The following is a 20,169-nucleotide window of genomic DNA, read 5'->3' as shown; positions in this document are numbered from 1 at the left end:
TTTTAATTTTCATTTCCCCCCTTTAGATTATAGACACAATGATCGAGATCTTCAGAGCTCCACATTGTCAGTGCCAGAACAAGTAATGTCATCAAACCATTGTTCACCTTCAGGGTCTCCCCATCGAGTAGATGCCATAGGAAGGACTAGATCATGGTCTCCCAGTGTCCTTCCTCCACAAAGGTAAGATGACATTTACATTTTATGTGTACCACAGCCCTCATTGCTGCAAATGATCATTAATCTTCTCTAACAATAAGCTATTACACAGTAAAACTACTTAAACAACAAAATTTATATTCTAAAACCTGGGTAATGAAAATAGTATGAAAAGTGGATTACTTTGTAATTTTGGATGCTCATCATGTTATTTTATTGTAATGGTGTGAATCATTGAAAAGAAACAGCTTTTAGTTATATGTTAATATTAAGCAAATATCGCTAGAACTAATCTAATCATATCTAATACACATATTGACCATTTTCTTTACAAATAGAAATACTTGATGTGCCTTTTTTATCTTAAAAATTTGGAATAACCATTAGAAGAATGAAAAGATTCATGAACAGTGAGAGAAATTGTGTTAGTCCGGGTCGACTAGAGAAACAATCCAGAGACACCCATATATATGTAAAAGAGAACTTTATATAAAAGAGCAATTGTATATTGAGAAAACACCCGAGTCCAGGTCAAGTCCTGAAGTTCCACATTAGCCCATATGTCCTATACTAGTCCACAAATTCCTCTTTGAACTCACGCAGCACATGCAGTGATGCCGAATGCAGGAAGCTTACAGGCCAGTGGGTGGAAAGTCTTGTGGATCCAGTGACAGTGGAAGCATCTCAGCACTGGGGCTGGTCTCCATGTGTCTCCTCCAGCCGAGGGTCTCAACAGCTGGAAAGGGAAGACTGAGACTGTGTCCTTCCTCCACGGAGGAAGACCAGAGTTCCCAGAATCCTCAGGAGAAGGCCATGATCACACAGTGGCATTATTAACTAAGACCTGATTGACAGGCTAGACTCCACCCATTCGCTCAAGTGGACAGGATATTATGTAACTGCCACACAGTTGGCTTGAAAATTCTGTCTGGTGGAGATTGCTTACCAACACAGATAGGTGCAGAGAGTCTTCTTGGAGTAAGAACTATCAAAATAATATATTGAAACAAGTAAGAAATATGTGCATAATTTATATTTTTCATGCTTGCAGAGTTTAATATAATTTGGGTTTATCATTCCTATTTTAAGTGACTAATTTGTTTAGACTTAGAAGTTTTAATTATAAGTTTCCTAGTTTTATGTAGAGCTAAGAAGTTTTTATTTTCATAAATGCATACTTAAAGTATTTTATTTAGAAGGAAAGCAAGCACTGGAAGAATTTACCTAATTTGGACAATTGAAGAGATTAAAAAGAAAATATAATATTAAGTTTATAATCCCTGCTTCAAATATCAGAAATGGTTGAATTAACTACATTCATAAATGAGACCAGAATTATTTACTCTTCTGAGACGTGATTGCTAAAATGAGACACATATAATCTGAAATTAACAGCATAAGACATAGGTTTTAAATTTACTATTTTATTAAATTTAACCCTTGCCCATTAAAAATTAAAAGTGGAAGAATGTTGGACCTCTAATCAAGGAAAGAAATTTTGAATACATAATAAAAGATAGGCATAGGCTTTAGATTATATTCACAAGATTATAATAGCCCTATCACAAGAGCTGTACCATAAAAGATTATTCTGTCATGAAAATGAAGGGTGGAAGGAGGCAGGCCAGAAATGGTAGCTCGAAGACATCATCATTGATTAATTAATTATAGAGGACGCTATTAGATCTTAAAAAGCAATGGACAATTACCATCCACTAAACAAGATTCACTAATGTATTGTGAAAAACAAATGCTTCAAAGCAAACAGAGTGAAAAAACCAGAAGAAAGAAGAAGAATAGAATAAAGTAAGCCAGCCCTGCCGCCCTAGAGTTAATTCCGCCTCAATACAGACCATGAGAGACAGGCTGGAACTGCCTGCCAGGTTTCCCAGGCTGGAATCTTCACAGAAAACGGCCATATCTTTTTCCTGGGGAGCATCGGTACATTCGAACCACTGACTTCCAGTTAGCAGCTTATTGTTTCAACCACCACGCCAACAGAGTTCCGTAAGTGTAGAAAAGGCCTGTAGGAGCTGAAAGAAAAATGGGATCACAGTTTTGATTGGAAATTAAAAATTGAATCCAATGTCAAAAATGTCATCAGGAACAAAGAAGCTACTTTATTCTAGGAAAACAATGAAGACTACATCTTAAAGGTCCACCAATCGAATTAGACACTTTGTGCGTCACCCAAAGGAATCTGGACAAGATGATAAGCTTACCTACATGGACAAGTCAAGATCGTCAACGTACTCTCAGTCTTAATATGGAAGTTCTGTCAAATTCTTGACCATAAGATTAATACTAATAAAATGAATAACAAAGAATTAGAAAACAGAATATGAAACAAAGCACAAATAATGTACTTATAAGCACAAATAACACTTATAAGCAGCACAAATAATGAAGTTTCTAACAATCGCATTAGAAATTCACATGGTCTTTATGAGAAAACGGAAAATTGTTAGGCGAGGAATAATGAGATCTGTGAGGCGGCACTGGCTGTGTGGTAGTGGGTTTGGTTTTGAAGAAATAATAAAGTTATCAATTCTTCCCAAGTAACCTATGACTTAATACTAAATCAATCAGAATTCTAACATAGATATTTATAAATTGGGCAATATCATTCTGAATTATATGGAAATATAATTAAATTATCTTGAAAAAGAAAGCATAAATTTACTACCACATCGTAATCATAAAAAAACAGAATGAAACTTGAACAGTAACAACAAAATATATCTATTGAACAAATAGAGAGCACAGTATATACATAAGTATATTGGTAGTTATAGTTGTAAATGTGGATTCCTGCTGTATACTTCTTAGAACATTCCATGGGATGATCTTTCTTAACTTCTCAAGGGCTGATGTTTTGACAGTGGATGAAGCAAGAAACTCCTTAGGCAGCTCTTACCACAATACATATAGGCAGGGGGATGGTACTTTGGAGTTGGGTGCTGTACTAACGAGGGAGATGCTGAGAATGGACAGACTTTGAGTTACTCTCTTGAGCTCTGAATTTATGCCCAACCATGTATGAGGCATCTCTACCTCTATTCCTGTAGGCCGCATACACAAACATGTCCAATACTGGTCTCACTTCCTCCACGTAGAGCTAGTCCTCCGTATACCACTGAGATTAACACTATCCTATGCCCAACCTACAAGCCTGAATGTCACCCATTAATAGCTTTGATATTCCTTATCTCTAACCCCTTTGACATTCGATTACTTTGGACTCCTTACATGTCTTGTCTTTTAGGATAGTTTAGCTCTCTGCCAATTTAACTCCTACAATTACCTGAGCTTCCAATGGAAATATGTATCTCTTTACCTAGGTATGCAATTAGTTAAAAAAAAAAATAAAACCTTGTACTTGGTATTACAGTATCTCTATTAATAAACTTCATGGTGTAATATATTATGTTTCACCAAGGTATTTAATGAGTCTTGCTATTGTAATAGGAATGTGGAACAACGGCTTCGAGGGACAGTCTCCTCTACTGGACATTATAATACAATTAGTCGAATGGATAGACATCGTGTCGTGGATGATCATTATTCTCCAGATAGGGACAGGTAAATATGGCTAAATACTATGAGACTCCATTATAATCACTGCCTTCAGAAGGTGTTTCCATAAAATATCCTCATCCTGAACACAGGCATGCTTTCATCTGAGGTTTTCAAATTGTATTTTCCCATTTCGATGAACATGTTCATTAAGATGACCATTACATCCCTCAAAAGAGGGGGAGGGGCAGTTGTTTCTTCTGGTAAGAAAAAACCAGAATCATCTTGCTTATAATTTTTGGTGTTGTTAAAGAAAATCAGCAAAGTTGGGTTAAATAAAATCAACTAAGCTAATGAATGTGCATAATAGTTATAATAAAAACAAGATGTTTCATTTTCCTCAGCCTGTCATAACCATACACACACACATGTACTTTCATGAGGAAATAACTTTAAAAGTCTTTTACGTTTATCGGACACTCAATGTGACTATACATTGCTAGATATATACGTATATTAAAAACAGTGTTGTTTGGTGGCTTGTCTAGGAAATAGTTCACCAGAATTCTTGAAAAGGTTTTTCTTCGTGCCTGTATTTAGAAGAAGTGTATGTAGAAGAAGTGTCGATTTATGTTTTTCAGGACACTCACACTCTCAGGAGTAACTTGCACTATGCTTCAGTTAATCATTGGGTAAATTGATCAACCCTTCTAATTCATGTTTGTCCTTACATGAAATGCATACTATTATATTTACCCCAAACTATCAGAGTTGAGATAACATTTAGAAAAGAAAACGGAATTCACTATTCAGAGAATATTATGGTACAATAATGGGGAGCTCAGAGTTTTTTTGTATGCATCCTAAAGCAACTCTGGTAAAATGATTAGGGGGTTGTTGTTTTTTAAATCAATTGATAGGAGTAAGAAGTTGCTTTCAATGTTTATACATTTAATTGTTTTGTCTAAATCTAGAATTTTTGTTTGAATACATTTCTCCAAAAGAAGACTAAGAAATTAGTGCCTTGTGGCAACCTATGTACAAATATGCTTGATACAATTGAGTTAGGAATGTTATAAGAGCCCCCAATAAGATGATTTTTAAAAAAAGAAAGAAATGGGTGCCTTAAGTGTTGGCTTTCTGTGCCTGACAGCTAACGGAAACTAGAAGACATCCAGCGTCGATAGTGAAGGGAGGGTGACTTTGTGGCACCAGTGGGAGTTGGAAAGAATCACACTCCAGGGTGGATGAATCAGTATTTGAGTTATCTACTATGAGTATAGTTGGCTTGATTATTTCTAGAAAGTATATAGCAAGTTGTACACTCTTTTCATTGAAGTCTGGATAAGGAAAATGGTGTGCGAGAAAGCTCTGAAGTGATGTGCCATTTAGTTTCGTAGATATTTCCCCTGAAATAACAGAAATACACCAAAGCAGCAGACAACAGGATAAAATTAATTGTACTTCTTACATATCCCATATAAGAAAAATTCACATATCTTTTATCGGTATTTTAAGGAAAAAGGGCTCAAGGATTAACAGCAACAAAATTTGCTATTAAATCCTTGATGACTAATGCTTGGTATAGTCCTTAACTCTGAAATAGCTCCTTTTCTTTTTCTTGTTTACGTTGTAATACAGGTATTCTTCTAGCTTAGCAAAAATGCTCAAACTTGTCTTTATATGTCTTGGGGACTTGAGAGGCACATGATCTCATTACTTTTTTAGAGTGATATTGATTCTAGTTCATAAATAGTTGCTCCTAATTATTACTTCCCTTAATTTTTAAAAATAAGTGAAGTAAAATCATATTGAAATAATAATACAAATCCATTTCTTATATGTTATTTTTGAATTATGTAATAGTTATCCATTCACATAAGGAAACAGCTATTTTTAAGTACAGTGTGATCAATCGAGGTAGCCTATCACATTATTAAACAGTGAGTTTTCCATAGTACCCATCTGTAGGCACTGTAAAACCTGGTTACTGCTTAGAAGCAGGAATACTTTAAAACATTTACAGTGAATTTTACTGAACAGCTTTATGCATAGTCAATTCATATTATAGATTGAAAAATCTAAAAAAATTTCCTTTGAGCTACAGGTATGGTTTAGGCATTTTGTAAAGTGTGCTGGCCTTTCTGGTCAGTAAGAAGTGACCCACCGGACTCGAATGCTATTTTGCTGGATATGCCTTTTCTCTGGAGCCGAGGCTTTTACAGCCAAATGGCTTGGAGTTTGAGTCAGTGTTTTGTCATTTGCTAATTTCAACTTCTTTGACACTTGATTTTCTTTATCTAGAAAGTTGGAATATAAGTGCCAACTTTATGAGTTGATGTGTGGTTTAAATTAAAGTCTCCAGGGTATAGTATGTCCTCAGACAATATGCGTTACCCTTAACATTTTAAAAGGATCTTTTGGTTTGCATATGATTCACATTTTTTAAGGTGCATATCAAATAAGGTGAAGAACTGCGCACTCAGCTAATGTAGGAGACTTTGGACCTCGACGACTGGCCAAGTATAAGAGCAGAGATCTAGAGACAGAACATACCTTCACATTAGAAAGCTCCATTATGAGGAATGAAGGATTGGGGCATGTGTTGAAAAGTTTGTGCATGAAGACAATGATTTTTATCATGGCTAAACTAAGTGGTAAATGAGATTTCACATTAGTTTCTAGCACCTGGTTAAATTTAAGTTGCATAAGGAGTAAATACAATACTTGTGTCCTTTTCTTATAGCTAGTATAAGAGGATTATATATAAAATTTTAGTTAGACCTTTGTTTCTCAGAATAATAGCTCGCTTTATTATTCTTAGTCAAAAATCTAGTTTTACTTTGAAAAAAATAAATCACTTCATTGCAAGTAATTCCAATGTAGATATTAGCCAATATAATGATGAACTGTGATGGAGATTTTTGTTTTCCTGGCTCCTCCTCGCACCTCTGTATCATTTTTATTTTTTTCTGGGAAAAGGCTAGTTAGTTTCTCAGACCATGTGACTTTAATTAGAAATCATTCCAATAGATTTTATTTGCATAAATTAATTTGATATTGGAATGATATCTTAATCTCATATGAAATGTCCTACAGGATGCACTTTTGTATATGTGACTTGGTGGAGAAGACTTCTAGCATATTAAGAATATAATTAATCCCAGAAGAAGAGAAATGATAAACTCCTCTGTACATTCCGTTGGTACATTTTTATCTTAAAAAGAAAGTATTCCATGAGAGGAGCTTCTGTGATAGATAGTACACGCATGTCCTTTCTCTGCTGTTCATGAAACAATCAACTGACAAAAAGTATAAAACATACTCATAACTATTGCAGGCAGAAGATTATTCTCTTGACTCCTTCCGCTATCAACTCTGAAAGATACACATCTCTGAAACGTTAAAATTACAGTGAAAGCAGATTTGGAAAGAGGGCTCACTTTGCAAAGCAATGCATTTTATTACATTTCAGGAACATGTTTTAAGATAGTTAAAAATATTTGCGTGTTTTCTAGAAACTGAAAGATAACATCAACAATACCAAAGACACTGAGCAGGAAAAAAATGGATTAATTTGAGGTTGGACTTAGGTTTGGGGTCTACAGATTTGCTTTAAGAATGGAGTATTTTCTGATTAAAGTTTTATAAAAGGAACATACAGATTACTTTAATAATATAGAAGAATAATTGATTATGAATGATATTGTGCTGTCTTCAAAATTTATATTTTGTAAACATTTTAGTGGGTCTAGAAAGTGGATTATTAATCTAGATTACTTTTTAAAATAAGAATATTTCTTCATTCCTAGAATCTGGAACTTCTTGCATCTCTCTATGTCATTTAAAAATTTTTAGTACATTTGTTGATTTTCCTTTTTTGTATTGAATTATTGCTTAGTTAAAAACTATTTCAGACAGATTTGATTATATAACTTATTTTATTTGCTCAACTCAACATTATTCAGTGTTTATACAGTATTCGCTAGTGTGAGCAGCAAGTAAACCGTAGAGGAACATACTGGGGAGAGATGGAATCTACTGAAGCTGTGCTCACTGGGGATAGCAAAGAACTTGGTTGAATCTGTGGACTTTGGTTGGATTTCAGAGGTCCATTGTTTACTGAAATATTATTACTCATCTTATATAGTATCACTTGGCACTTTTTAAAAGTTTGCAAAAGATTTCAAAGGAAATCATGACCAAATAATCTTAATAAGATTAAGAGCCCTGACATGGCTATAGACATTAGAAAGAAAATAAAGCAATGAAATTGATACTTGATGAAGATAATTCTTGCTTAATGTTTTCTTTGGCTTTATAGGGACAATATTAATTATAAAGCTTTAGGTTTAATATTAATTATAAAATTCAGAAAACTTTGTACATTGATTAATTTACAAATTGGTTTTACAAATTTTTAAGTTTCCACAGCTTTGAAAGTTACTCATGCTCTGTTACTCAAGTAATTTTCAGAGAAATGTATTTCTTTTTTATGCACCAAATTCTAACATCACAATTGGTTGATATTATTTCCCCTCTTTGTAAAGCCAACAATGAGATTTGGGGCACTCTATTTCCTTACTTGCTTAGAATCATCTGTGGTTTGTATATCTAGACTACCTCTATGATTATGTGAAGCACTGCTCTTTGGGGAATATAGTTATCATGAAATAGATATAATTCTGTTTTTATTTTTTATCTCTAGTCAAAATATATTTATTGTGTCAGCCATCATATGCAAAGATTATTTTAAAATCACATTTACCTAGTATAGATATAAAGATAATCTTATGTGAACTAATTATAAAAGTAGTATCGTAATATTATGAGAACAGATTAGAGAGAACATTATTCTTAAGTCTATTCAAGGCTCCATAGCGGGAAGTATGACTTGGATGGGTGAGTAGGATTTTGAAAGGGAAGGCAGTAAAAGGCATCCTTGGAAGAATGATGAGTTGAACAAAGTCTTAAATAATGCATTTATTTAATTTGTAATTTGGTGTGCCGAGATAGAAGGTGGTGCATGGGAAAGGAGAATTGACAAGAGGTGAAGATTGACATTAGATTGGAACCTAATTTTCTAGCCATTTTAAAGAATTTGTGTTGCGTTGTTGTTAATTGGGAGCTATTGAAGGTTTTGAGCAAGGTGTCTACATGATCAGAAATTGCATGATCAGAAATTGCAAACTATTTCTATAGACAGGGTTTGGAATGGATTTGGCCAGGGGAGACTGGGATGTGAAGGTAGGGAGGACTCTTGGCAAAGCTTGGTGATGGACTGAAGCCAGGTGGTGGCAGGAGAAAAGAACAGAAGGGACAAATTTGAGTTATTGTGAGAATGAGAACCAGCAGAGAATATTAATCAGTTGAATGTCGAAAATAAGAAAAAAGAGGAGTTAGTTAAAGAAAACTCTGAAAATTTCAATCCTGGTTCATTAGATAACTATTTCAATCATTAGTAGAACCTGGAATGATAAGAAAAGGCATCATTGATGTTCCACAAGGGGTATGTTTGTAACTAGAAAGGACACTGAAACACCCCTTGCCATTCTAGTGGTAGCCCTCTAGAACAATGGTGAGGCCTTTCAGGAAGCAGGCTGCCACAGCTTCCTCCCCTGGAGCACCTGGGGGGTTGCACCACAGAGTGTTTAAACACTGCATTACCAGGGCCCCGAACCGGTCATGAGAGCTAGGTCCTAGAGCTCAGTATGTGTCTCGCTCCCTCTGTAGCTAGACTCTCTTCTCTGTATTAGTTTTACATGAAATTTGTTTGAGAACAGAAAGTGGCCTGCCCTAAACAGACATTTTTGAAAACCACTGTTCCAGCCCCCAAATAGCAAGTACAGTGTTGAAGGCCTCACAGCATGTGTTGTTCCCAGGGGGCTGCATGACCCTCAGGAAGCCAGGTGAGAAAACCAATAACCCACACCAAAGGTGTCAGGCGACTCGAGGAAAATCAAGGTTAAAGCAAGGTGCTACTAAACATTTTTAAAGAAATTTAAGAGAACTAATAGAATTAGTCAGAAAAAAAGTGTGTTCGACTGTAAAGAGGTTTGAGGAACAATTCTTGGGAAAGGGGACCCAGTCAGACACACAGGTAAGAGTTCAGGCCATGTATGTATATATAAATTCACATTCCTACTCACTTTGGTAGGAATAGCTAATATGAAAACGTTTATCAGGCCATTTTATATAATCAAAAGTTACTCTCCAAACTTATTGGTTAAAATTTCTTTCTCCCAAGCCTTTCTCGAACCCATTCTAATAAGCCTCTCTCACCACCAGTTTATAGTTCATATTGAAAAGGCTTATGAAGCATTATGTGAGAATCACAGGTCAAAAATTGTTTTTGTCTCGACCACACCTCTGTCAGGGATTACCTTGACCTTCATCAGATGATTGAGGATACCTTGGGGGAAAAGGTCCTGTTGGCCTTCACACATCTGGTAGATTGTGGCACTGGGGCTGAACCTATATATTCTGATCCCAGAATACTGTCTTGGCTCTCTCTGTTGCCTCTATCTTAGCAGTGCTGCATGATCGTTCTTTCCCTTTAAATTTGGGTTTGATTGGTGTAACTGGTGAAGAGCCTGGGTTTGCGATTAAGTGCCCACAGCTTCTGTTTCTGCAATGTCTGAGAGCTGTTATAAGAAGTCAGTGGGATAAAACAGATGAAGCCTTTAAAGGAGGGCTCTGCACATGAAGAGAACAAACTCACTGCCATCCAGTCTGGGCTGACTCATAGTTGACCCCCTGTGGGTTTCTGAGACAGTAACTTGAAAGCCCAGTCTTTCTCCTGTGGAGCCGCCCATGGTGGTTTTCAGCTGCATAACCAGGGCACCACATAGCAAGTGTTAAAAAAATGCCATTTTTAAAAGCCAGAAAACAAAGAGAGCAGAGGCTTTAGAAAATAGGGGTTAAAAAAATGGCCAAGTCTAATACCACAGATAAGTGTAGTATGATAAAGATCAAGAAAAGATGAAAAGGAATTTGTAGAAGTTAACAGATAGCATCACAGGATGACTCCAAACGCATGATAGAGGTAGAAATCCAGGGGTAGCCAGACAGTATTAGGCACGGATGAAGTGAGGGGGTCTTGGCAGTTACTGTTGATTCTGAGAAAGGAAAGTGGGTGAGTTGACGTCTAGAGAGAAATGCAAGCTTGGCAAAAATGTAACTGAGAAAGGGAAGGCAAGAGAGAATAATGAATGAAGCAAGGTCACGAACAATGAAGCAAGGTTACGTGGCAGGCATGATTACAAGTGGAGGCATTTATTCCTTTAATGAAGAAGAAGAGAGCAAATGAAAACAAACAGACAGTCGTCCCCCCTACTCTGTAGGGGATACATCCCAAGACCCCCCAGTAGATGTCTCAGACTTCAGATAGTAGCTAACTCTAGATCAACCATGTTTTGTCCTATATGTACACGTATGTATGATCAAATTAAGTCTTCATCATAAATTAGGCACCACAACAAACCTACTGCCACCTGGTCAGTTCCGACGCAGAGTGACCCTACCTCTGTAAGTCTTGATAAGCTAGTAGACAACAGCTTTTACCCACTGAGCAGCTGATAGGTTGGATCTTGCCAGCCTTGCAGTTAGCAGCCCCAAACATATCCAACAATGACACCAGAGTTCCTGGCAGTGCCACCAGAACTCCTTAAATTAGGCACAGTCAAAGACTAATAATAATAACAAATGAATGGGGAGCGTATAGTGCCGGTAACTAAATTCAGGTCCCAGGCAGGATGGATTGGGATGGTGGGAGGCATGCTATTTCTGCAGGTACTCGGCAATTTCAGAGTGTGATTGACCATAGGCAACAGAAATAGGAAAACTTTGGATCGGGGAGGACAATTGTATTTACTCTCTGCGGGTGTGGAAGTGACAGAGTTCGAAGCTAACTACTATTTTTTACTGAAACAACGATTATCTATTAGAATTAAGTGTTTTGTTATTGAAAAAAACAGAAGAAAGTCAGTTCATTTATATACTGTGTAATTTAAATGGAAATTAGTGCTATAGCAAGAATAGTCAACTACAAATGGGTTCAGCTCTGGGGCTGTTCTGTGAATTATGGTAGTCATGATAGAATGGATAATAAAGTTAATAACCAGTTAAAAAACCAGTTTGTTCTTTATTAAGTGGAAGTTTTATTGTCCCTGCTAATAATTTTTAATGGTTATTGATTGATAGAGAAAAATTTACCTCAAAATATCTTCTAATTATTTTAGGTATTGGAATTTACTTCGGTTACTATTTTTTTCTCAAGATTTCTGGTCATTCTTTTTTTTTCTCCTCGTATTGAGAAGAATCTCTGTTGTCTAACATTTTCTAGATGGCGCTGAAGATGTGAGACTGATCATTGAAAAAGATATTTTTTTGAGATATGATTTTATTTTAATCTCAATTGGTTGTACTTCTGTTGCATTTTATTTGAAAATATGTTTAAGCCTTAGCAACTGCCATTTTATAATGGGCATTGGCAAGAAGAGGCAGGCTTTTCAGTAACAATTTTCATTTGCTTTGCTTATTATCTGCTTATCTATTTTTAATCTCACCTTTAAAAAATTAAACTCTACCTTTTCATTTCTTTCCTGAATCTCTTTTATACCCTTGTTTCTGCCACGCTTGCAGTCATTTTCTTACTCTACCTCGCTCCAGATACGGGCAGACCATTGAGCATCATCCCAGGGATGGCAGGTATCTTTTCTTACGATTGCGTCTGTTCCTAGAGCTGCATGTGCTTGTCTACTGATGTGATATAATTCACTTATAGTTCTGTTATGCATATATCTATATATATACACCGGTGTATATATATATCAATAAAATATAGACATATTAATTACCTTTATGAAATAGTGGGAAATAAAACATGTCTAATCATTCTAGTAGGATGGTAAAAATACAGTTGTGGGGTTTTCTTTGATGCGTTACTGCTGTCCAAGAGAATTAGTTCATTCGTATTTACATTAACTTTTTATAATCCAGAAGGATAGAATAATGGGAGTCTTTTAAAAAAGTAATCACTTTTAACTTCCTACCATCTTCAGCAGTGTTCCCAATTAGATACTTAGACATCCTTGGTAGATTTGTATTTCTGCCGCCCACTCTTCAGTGCGGGAGTCTTGTCAGTGATGTGCTTAGGTGTACTGAGCAGCCTGTGGTTTCCTTGTCAAAGTTGTCTGTGCTCCATCTACTCCTTAGAGGAACCTAGAGTTATGGAGAATTTATGGAGTCTGCGGGGAGGTCTTTGTTCATGTGTAGTCTGCCGCCAAACCGCTTTTCCGAGTGAGACTGCACAGAACCAAAGACAGTGCGGCCGGAATACTCTGAGGAAATATAATTGCTCTCTTGAGGAAAATACAGTTATTTGACATTTAGCAGATGATGGAAGGTATTAGGAAGAGAGGAAAAAGTAGGTATCCAAAGTTCCTAATATTTTCGTGAAGGATTTGAGCTAGTCAAGTGACAAAAATCTGTGGCTTTGGAGCTGATAAGAAAATGCCAATGGTAACGTGGTGGTGGGCTCCACTGGTACAGATAATAAATTTATGTGCCTTATGTACTACTTCCTATTTTTGTTTCAAAGTGCTTTGGCTTGATCTGTAACCTCCTTTATATCCCCATTAATTTAGTTGGTGAAGAATTGATAATAAAAGAGTTTAGAAGAATAAAATTAGCAATTCAATTCTAAGGGTTGAGTTCATATTGATAAGTATGGAAAGCAACATTAAAAGATAACACCAACAATTTCCTAGTTCATGTTTTGAAATGTCTCTTAGTAAATCTAACTGAAATGTTGTGCCTACCAATTTAATTATTTGATAGTGGGTTTTTGCTAACTTTAAGTTTCTTTAGCATTTTATCAGTATCTTTGTTGTCTCACTTCAATTCTAAATAATATTTACTTTATTTTGGTTTGTTCCTATCTTTAAAGCATTGCTGTGTATTACATTCAGACTCGCTCTGTATTCTTGTCTGAGTTACTATACATGTAGGTTCCAGAAATATGAAGAATTAGATAACTCTATCCCGATTATTGGACACAGTTTTTATCAGTATGGGTACCATGAATGATGATATGCTTATTCTTATTCCTGTATTGTCTGCATTTCAACTTAAAGTAAAATCATGTGCCACATTATCTTGGGAAAAGAGGGGAGATAGGTATAAGGACTCAGTACATTCAAGGATCAGCTATCAATAAATATGCATCACTTTATTCTTTCATGAACTTTTAGTCAATTCTTTATAGGCTCCAAAATGAATATCAATTTAATATGCTGACCCAAATTTTCAAATTCAACCTAAATGGCCAATTTTGAAGGGGCATATTTCTGAATTATCTTTCTGTGCTAATATTTAGTTTGTACTTAGGAAACCCAAGGTCACTAATATTAATATTACATAAAACATGAGGAAGTCTGTATGAGAAGATAAGTTATATAATCTCTTACTATAAGCTTTGCTATCACTAAATGATTCAGATTTATGAATCTAATGTTTGCATACTCCTAGACAATTGCATAGAATTTATAGGAATAATGTTTTTCATATAATATATATCCTTTGATCATGATGGTTTCAATGCATAGAAAATAATGTGTGTAAATAACACATATTTGTTATGTGTAATAACAAAATGAACAGCTGTTAATCTACTGGTGTGAGTGACTTAACATTTAGCTCCCCAAAGTATGAAAAGTAGTTGGATAACTATATCCTGGTAATTGCTCATAACTCTGCTCAGTCATGAATGAGATAAACGTCACAACTGTGGAGTCGATTTCAATTCAGAGTGACCCTATAGGACAGAGTAGAACCACTCCTGTGAGTTTCTGAGACTCTAACTCATTACGGGAGTTGTTTGTTGTTGTTAGTTGCCATGGAGTGGACCATAACCCATAGCAACCCTGTGAATAACAGGATGCATTACTCCTTGATCCTGTGCTATCCTTAAAATTATTTGTTCCTCTGTCATCCTTAAAATTGTCCCTGTGCCTGAGTCCAGTGCTGCAGCCATGGCGTCAGTCCATCTCTGAGGGCCGTCCTCTCCTTCGGTGTCCTTTTACCTTACCAAGTTTGATGTCTTTCTCCAGGGACTCGTTTCTCTTGACAGCACTTCCAAAGTATGTAAGACACATTCTTACCATCCGTGCTTCCAAGGAGCACGCTGGCAGTACTTCTTCCAAGACAGAAAGTCTGTCCTTTTAGCAGTCCATGGTACTTGCAATATTCCTCTCCAGCACCACCATGCAAACACTTCTATTCTTCTGCAGTCTTCTTTATTCAGCACCCAACTTCACATGCATATAATGCACCTTGATCCTCAAAGTAGCATCCTTAATCCTCGGTATTTGTCTTAGTCTGGGTAGACTAGAGAAACAAGTCCTCGGACACAAATATGTGTGTAAGAAACAGATTTATATACAAGAGCAATTGAACATTGAGAAAACGTCCCAGCCCAGTCCAGATCAGGCCCATAAGTCCGATATTAGCCCATATGTCTGATACAAAAATCTAAAGTCCTCTTCAGACTCACGAAACAAATGCAATGAAGCCAAATGCAGGACAATCACAAGCCAGTGGGTAGAAAATCTTAGGGTTTAGTGGCATTGTAAGTATCTCAGTGCTGGTAGGGGTCTCTCTGTGGCTTCTCCGGCTTCCGAGGTCTGGTTGTGTCCATGTGGCTTGTCTTCTGCAATGTTGCTTAAGGAGTGGCAGAGAGAGAGAGAGGTGTTTTCTCCAAGGAGGTAGTACCAGATTTCCCAGAATTCTCAGGAGAAGGCCATGCCCATACAGGAAAGGCTCATTGGCTATCTCCAGATTGACAGCCTAGACTCCACCCCTACACTCTTAATCCTTAAATTGACACCAGATTAGGTGACGACTACAATATTCTAAAGAGGTCTTGTGCAGCAGATTTATCAATGTAATACATCTTTTGATCTGTTGACTGCTGTTTCCATGTGAGTCCAAGCAAGACAAAATCCTTGACAACTTCAACCTTTTCTCCATTGATCATGATCTTACCTACTGGTCCAGTTAGAAGGATTTTGGTGTTCCTCATATTGAGTTATAATCCATACTGAAGACTACAATCCTTTATCTTCATCAGCAGGTGCTTCAAGTCCTCCTCACTTTCAGCAAGCAGGGTTGTGTCATCTGCATGCTGTAGGCTGTTAATAAGCCTTTTTCCAATCCTGAAGCCACACGCTGCTTCCTATCATTCAGCTTCTCTGATTTGCTCAGCATATAGATTGAACGAGTACGGTGAGCGAACACAACCCTGTTACACACCTTTCCTGATTTAAACCAGGAGGTATTCCCTTGTTCTGTTCACACAACTGCCTCTAGATCCAGGTACATGTTCCCCATCAGCATAATGAAGTGTTCTGGAATTCCCACTCCTTACAAGGTTATCCACAGTTTATTATGGTCCACACACTTGAATGCCTTTGCATAGGCAATTGAACACAAGTAAGCATCTTTCTGATATTCTATGCTTTGAGCCAAGGTCCACCTGACATCAGCAATGATATCTCTTGTTCCATGTTTTTTTCTGAATCCAGTCTGAACTTCTTGAAGTTTCCTCTCAATGTACTGCTACAATCTTTGTTGGATGATCGTCCAGAAAATTTTACTTGCTTACTGTCTGCAGTTAGAGCATTCTGTTGGGTCACCTTTCTCTAGAATGAGCACATATATGGATCTCTTCCAGTCAGTTGGCCAAAGAGTTGTCTTGCAAATTTCCTGGCATAGACAAGTACGTGCTTCCAATGCTTCATTAGCTTGCTGAAACATTTCTATTAGTTTCCCATCAATCCTGAAACCATATTTTTGACTGAAGCATTCCGTCTCTCTTGAACTTCAGCACCCTTGGTTCTTGCTCATATGCTACCTCCTAAACTCATGGAATATCAACTAGTTCTTTTGGTACAATGACTGTGTATTCGTTCCATCTTTTCTTGATGCTTCCTGCATGATTCAATGACAATAGTCATTGTACTAAAAGAACTAGTTGATATTTTGCCTCCAAAATCTGTTAAGATTGTAACTCCCCAGCATCTTGAACCAGCTGGGTGCAGACAGCCTGACTAGCCTAAGGAGACTGGCTGAAGCACTGCCAAAACAGTCTGTGGATGGAAAGGCCCCACTTGCTACGGGAGAAGATGATGATGATGATGAGGTTCCAGATCTTGTGGGGAACTTTGATGAGGCATCCAAGAATGAGGCTAACTGATTTGAGTCGGCTTCTGGGGAAGATGAAACTTGAGGAAGTGACTTGGAGCTGCTATTTTATATGATGACTGCTTTTTAAATTTGTTTTGTGTATGGATCTGATAAAATCTAGATCTCTAATATTTTTAAGCCCAAGCCTTTCGGACTTCGCAGCTCTTTTACGTTTTTGCTCATACATGATTCATTCTTTGCAGCCAGATACGCTGAAGAAGCCTGGGAATAAAATTTGAAACAGGTTAATAAAAGTCTTTGCCTAGTAAAAAAAAAAGAAAAAAGATTGTAACTCGAGATTTGAATTTTTTCTTGAGTTCTTTCAGTGTCAGATATGCTGAGCGTGTTCTTCCCTTCTGTTTTCTAATTCTAGGTCTTACACATTTCATTATAATATTTGGCTTTGCTTTTTTGAATTTTTCTATTCAGCTCTTTGACTTCATCATTTCTTCCATTTGCTTTAGCTACTGTCATTAGTGCTCAATGCATGAGATGTGTTAATAAGACATCTTCAGAATTCATGTGGGACAGACTAGGCCCAGGATCGTATTTTGGCTCTCATGAACTTGTTTTAATTTTTTTTCAGCTTTATCCTGAACTTACATATGAGCCATTGATGGTCTGTTCCATAGTTGGCCATTTTTGTCTTGTTGGAAAAAGGTGTTTGTTACGAACAAGTCATTGGTTTTGCAAAAGTATTTCATGTAATCTCCAGCTTCATTTCTGTCACCAAGTCCAATTACTGTACCTTCCCCTTTGTTTCCAATTTTTTGCTTCCATTCTCCAATTATTATCAATGCATCTTAATTACATGTTTGATCAATCATGGTAGACTTCTTTAATTTCTTCATTACTAGCTTTTGTGATTAGTGCATACATTTGAGTAATAGTTTTATTGATTGTATTTCCTTGAATTTGGATAGATATAATCCTATCATAGATAGCATTGTACTTCATGCAGGATTTCACGACATCCTTTTTGAACGTGAATGTCACGCCGTTCCTCTTGATTGTGTTATTCCTGGTATAGTAAATCATGATTATCTTATTCAAAATGGTCAATACCAGTCACCTCACTAAATGCCTAGGATCTTGATCTTTATGTGGTCCATTTCATTTTTAATGACTTCCAATTTTCCTAGACACGTTCTTCCCACATTCCAAGTTCTGATCATAAGCAGAATTTTGCAGCTGTTTCGCCTCGCCTAGAGAGGTGCCCCATCAGAAATAAAGATCCTGAAGGCTCCGCTCCCACAGACTTTACCAATCTCATGTCACTCTGGTGGACTCCGCTCCGAGCCATCAGCTCTTCAGTCGTGATTTGAATCCCCGGGGACCTAGGAGATCCACCCTTCAGCACTGTCTCCGACAATGTTCTTTACACTTTTGGGGTCTTCAGTATCTGACAATGTTTCAAAGTTATGAATAAGGTTTTCAGGGACTCTTTTCTTCGAAGTGAGGATCCTAGTCATTCTTCATTGTCTGTTCTTAGTCTGAAAGTCTTACTAAAACCTGTTTGCTTTGGGTGACCCTGGTGGCTTTTGAAATACCAGTGGCATAGCTTCCAGCATCATAGCAACACACATGCCACCACAGTATGAATAGAAGTAGAAAGCCTCAGCTTTTCCCCTTGGGACTGCTGGTGGTTCCAAACTACTGACCTTCAGATAGCAGCCCAGTGAATAACGATTAGGAAACCAAGGGAACTCTGTCATCTATAGCCTTCTACAAACAGGGTGCTCAGAATTAAAACTCCAATATAGGGGTCTTCATTGCCGAGCAATTTTATATGTGGTGTGTGTGTGTGTGTGTGTGTGTGTGTGTGTGTGTTATCCTGGGCTGTGGGTGGCGTAGTGAGTTAAGTTTTACTCTGACCTTTAGGTTCTTTATAAGTTTGAATCAACTCCATGACAGTGGGTTTCATTTCTAGTTGTAGCATTACCATGAGGATTAAAGTAAAGAAGATGACTTATGCAAGTCCCAAATGACTAAGGTATAGTGATTGAACTTTAGATAGATGTTAGCAACCTACTGAAATAATGAGTAATATGTCAAGGAGTGCTTAATAAAGGTAAGGACTTTGCCCATTATGGTGGAAGAGTGTTCTAGGGTAAAAAGAGAACTTAAATTCACAGAGACACATTAACTAATTCTTAAACAGGACAAAGGCAAGACAAGGACAAAGGCTCATGAGGGAGACAGACCACTGGCACGAGGCCATCATGGCGTCCAAGCATCTTCAGTCAATCTGTCACTCGAATGGACGGGGGAACAGAGGGACCTGTCACAAAATCAGGATTAGTGACAGTTCAGTTCGCCACAATTGCAGGGCAGACTATAGACGTGGAAGGGGACTGTGATGGAGAGACGCACTCTGCGGCAGACTAGAAAAGCTGACAAGGGCACCAGTGGACATGACCGTGACTGTGGGGCCCTCCCAAACCAAACTCACCGCCATTGAGTTAGTACTGACGCATGGCGACCCTACAGGATGGGTAGAACTGCCCCAGTGAGTGTCGAGACTGTTTCTAGGAGTAGAAAACCCTGCTCTGTTCCTGAGGAGCCGGTGGTGGTGTTAAGCTGCATGTTTTGTGGATCACAGCCCATTGCGCCACCATGAGGGCTCCTCATGAGCCCTAAGGACCCCAATTTCCATGGGGGCATACCAGGCAAATGCCCCAAAGAGAGTATGCCCTCCCAGGACTGGGTAGGGGAATGATCGAATCCTCTAGCAAACGCACTCTGAATGAGGACAAAGCTTTCACTCTGCTGGTCAATGGTCTGGAAAATTCCAGTGGAAGCTGAATTTACCTGCAGAGTCAAATGGGGCCGAGGCTCCCACTGCACGCCAAAGCTCTTGGCAACCTAATGCTCTCAATTTCCGTTCCCGTACATGAGTAAGTGCTCACAGTTTCTATGGGAAACCAGTCTCCCTCCTGGACACATGGACTGTGAACTCTGAAAAACAGAAAAACTAATAAGCAGCTTTGGCAGAAGAGGCTCATATTGGAGGCAGCGGCTGCAAGATTGAGCTGCATGTCATTTAAGGCAGGACTATGGATAAACCATTCATACGATAGGTTGTGAAATTTGTTAACAATGGAGTAAGGACTCTTGAGATTATAGCTAAAGAGAACAGTTATTAAGTGCCCAGAAGCTAGTGCCTACTCAATTGACCTATATAAGACAGGGCACAATGTAAAGGCAATGAAAAGTTGTATAGAAACCAGCAATACGAGTGAAGAATTT

General features: G+C 37.5%; 1 protein-coding gene across 31 annotated transcripts in view; it reads left to right on the top strand.

The window, feature by feature from the left end:
* RIMS2 (regulating synaptic membrane exocytosis 2) overlaps positions 1-20,169 on the top strand; it is a 438,267-nt gene that overhangs the window by 234,788 nt on the left and 183,310 nt on the right. For 15 of the 31 annotated variants that reach the window (XM_045287759.1, XM_045287752.1, XM_045287740.1 and 12 more), the window contains 3 exons: positions 27-183; positions 3,628-3,741; positions 12,319-12,384. In XM_045287759.1, the coding sequence (XP_045143694.1) occupies positions 27-183; positions 3,628-3,741; positions 12,319-12,384 (337 nt within the window). The remainder of the gene's footprint in view (positions 1-26; positions 184-3,627; positions 3,742-12,318; positions 12,385-20,169) is intronic. The other 16 variants (XM_045287803.1, XM_045287851.1, XM_045287795.1 and 13 more) reach the window with 2 other exon arrangements.

The sequence above is a fragment of the Echinops telfairi genome, unplaced genomic scaffold (assembly GCF_000313985.2).
Source record: "Echinops telfairi isolate 266 unplaced genomic scaffold, ASM31398v2 ScPeMD7_1;HRSCAF=3_0, whole genome shotgun sequence".
NCBI classification, from domain to species: domain Eukaryota; kingdom Metazoa; phylum Chordata; class Mammalia; order Afrosoricida; family Tenrecidae; genus Echinops; species Echinops telfairi.
This window is presented reverse-complemented; position numbering and strand designations above follow the sequence as displayed.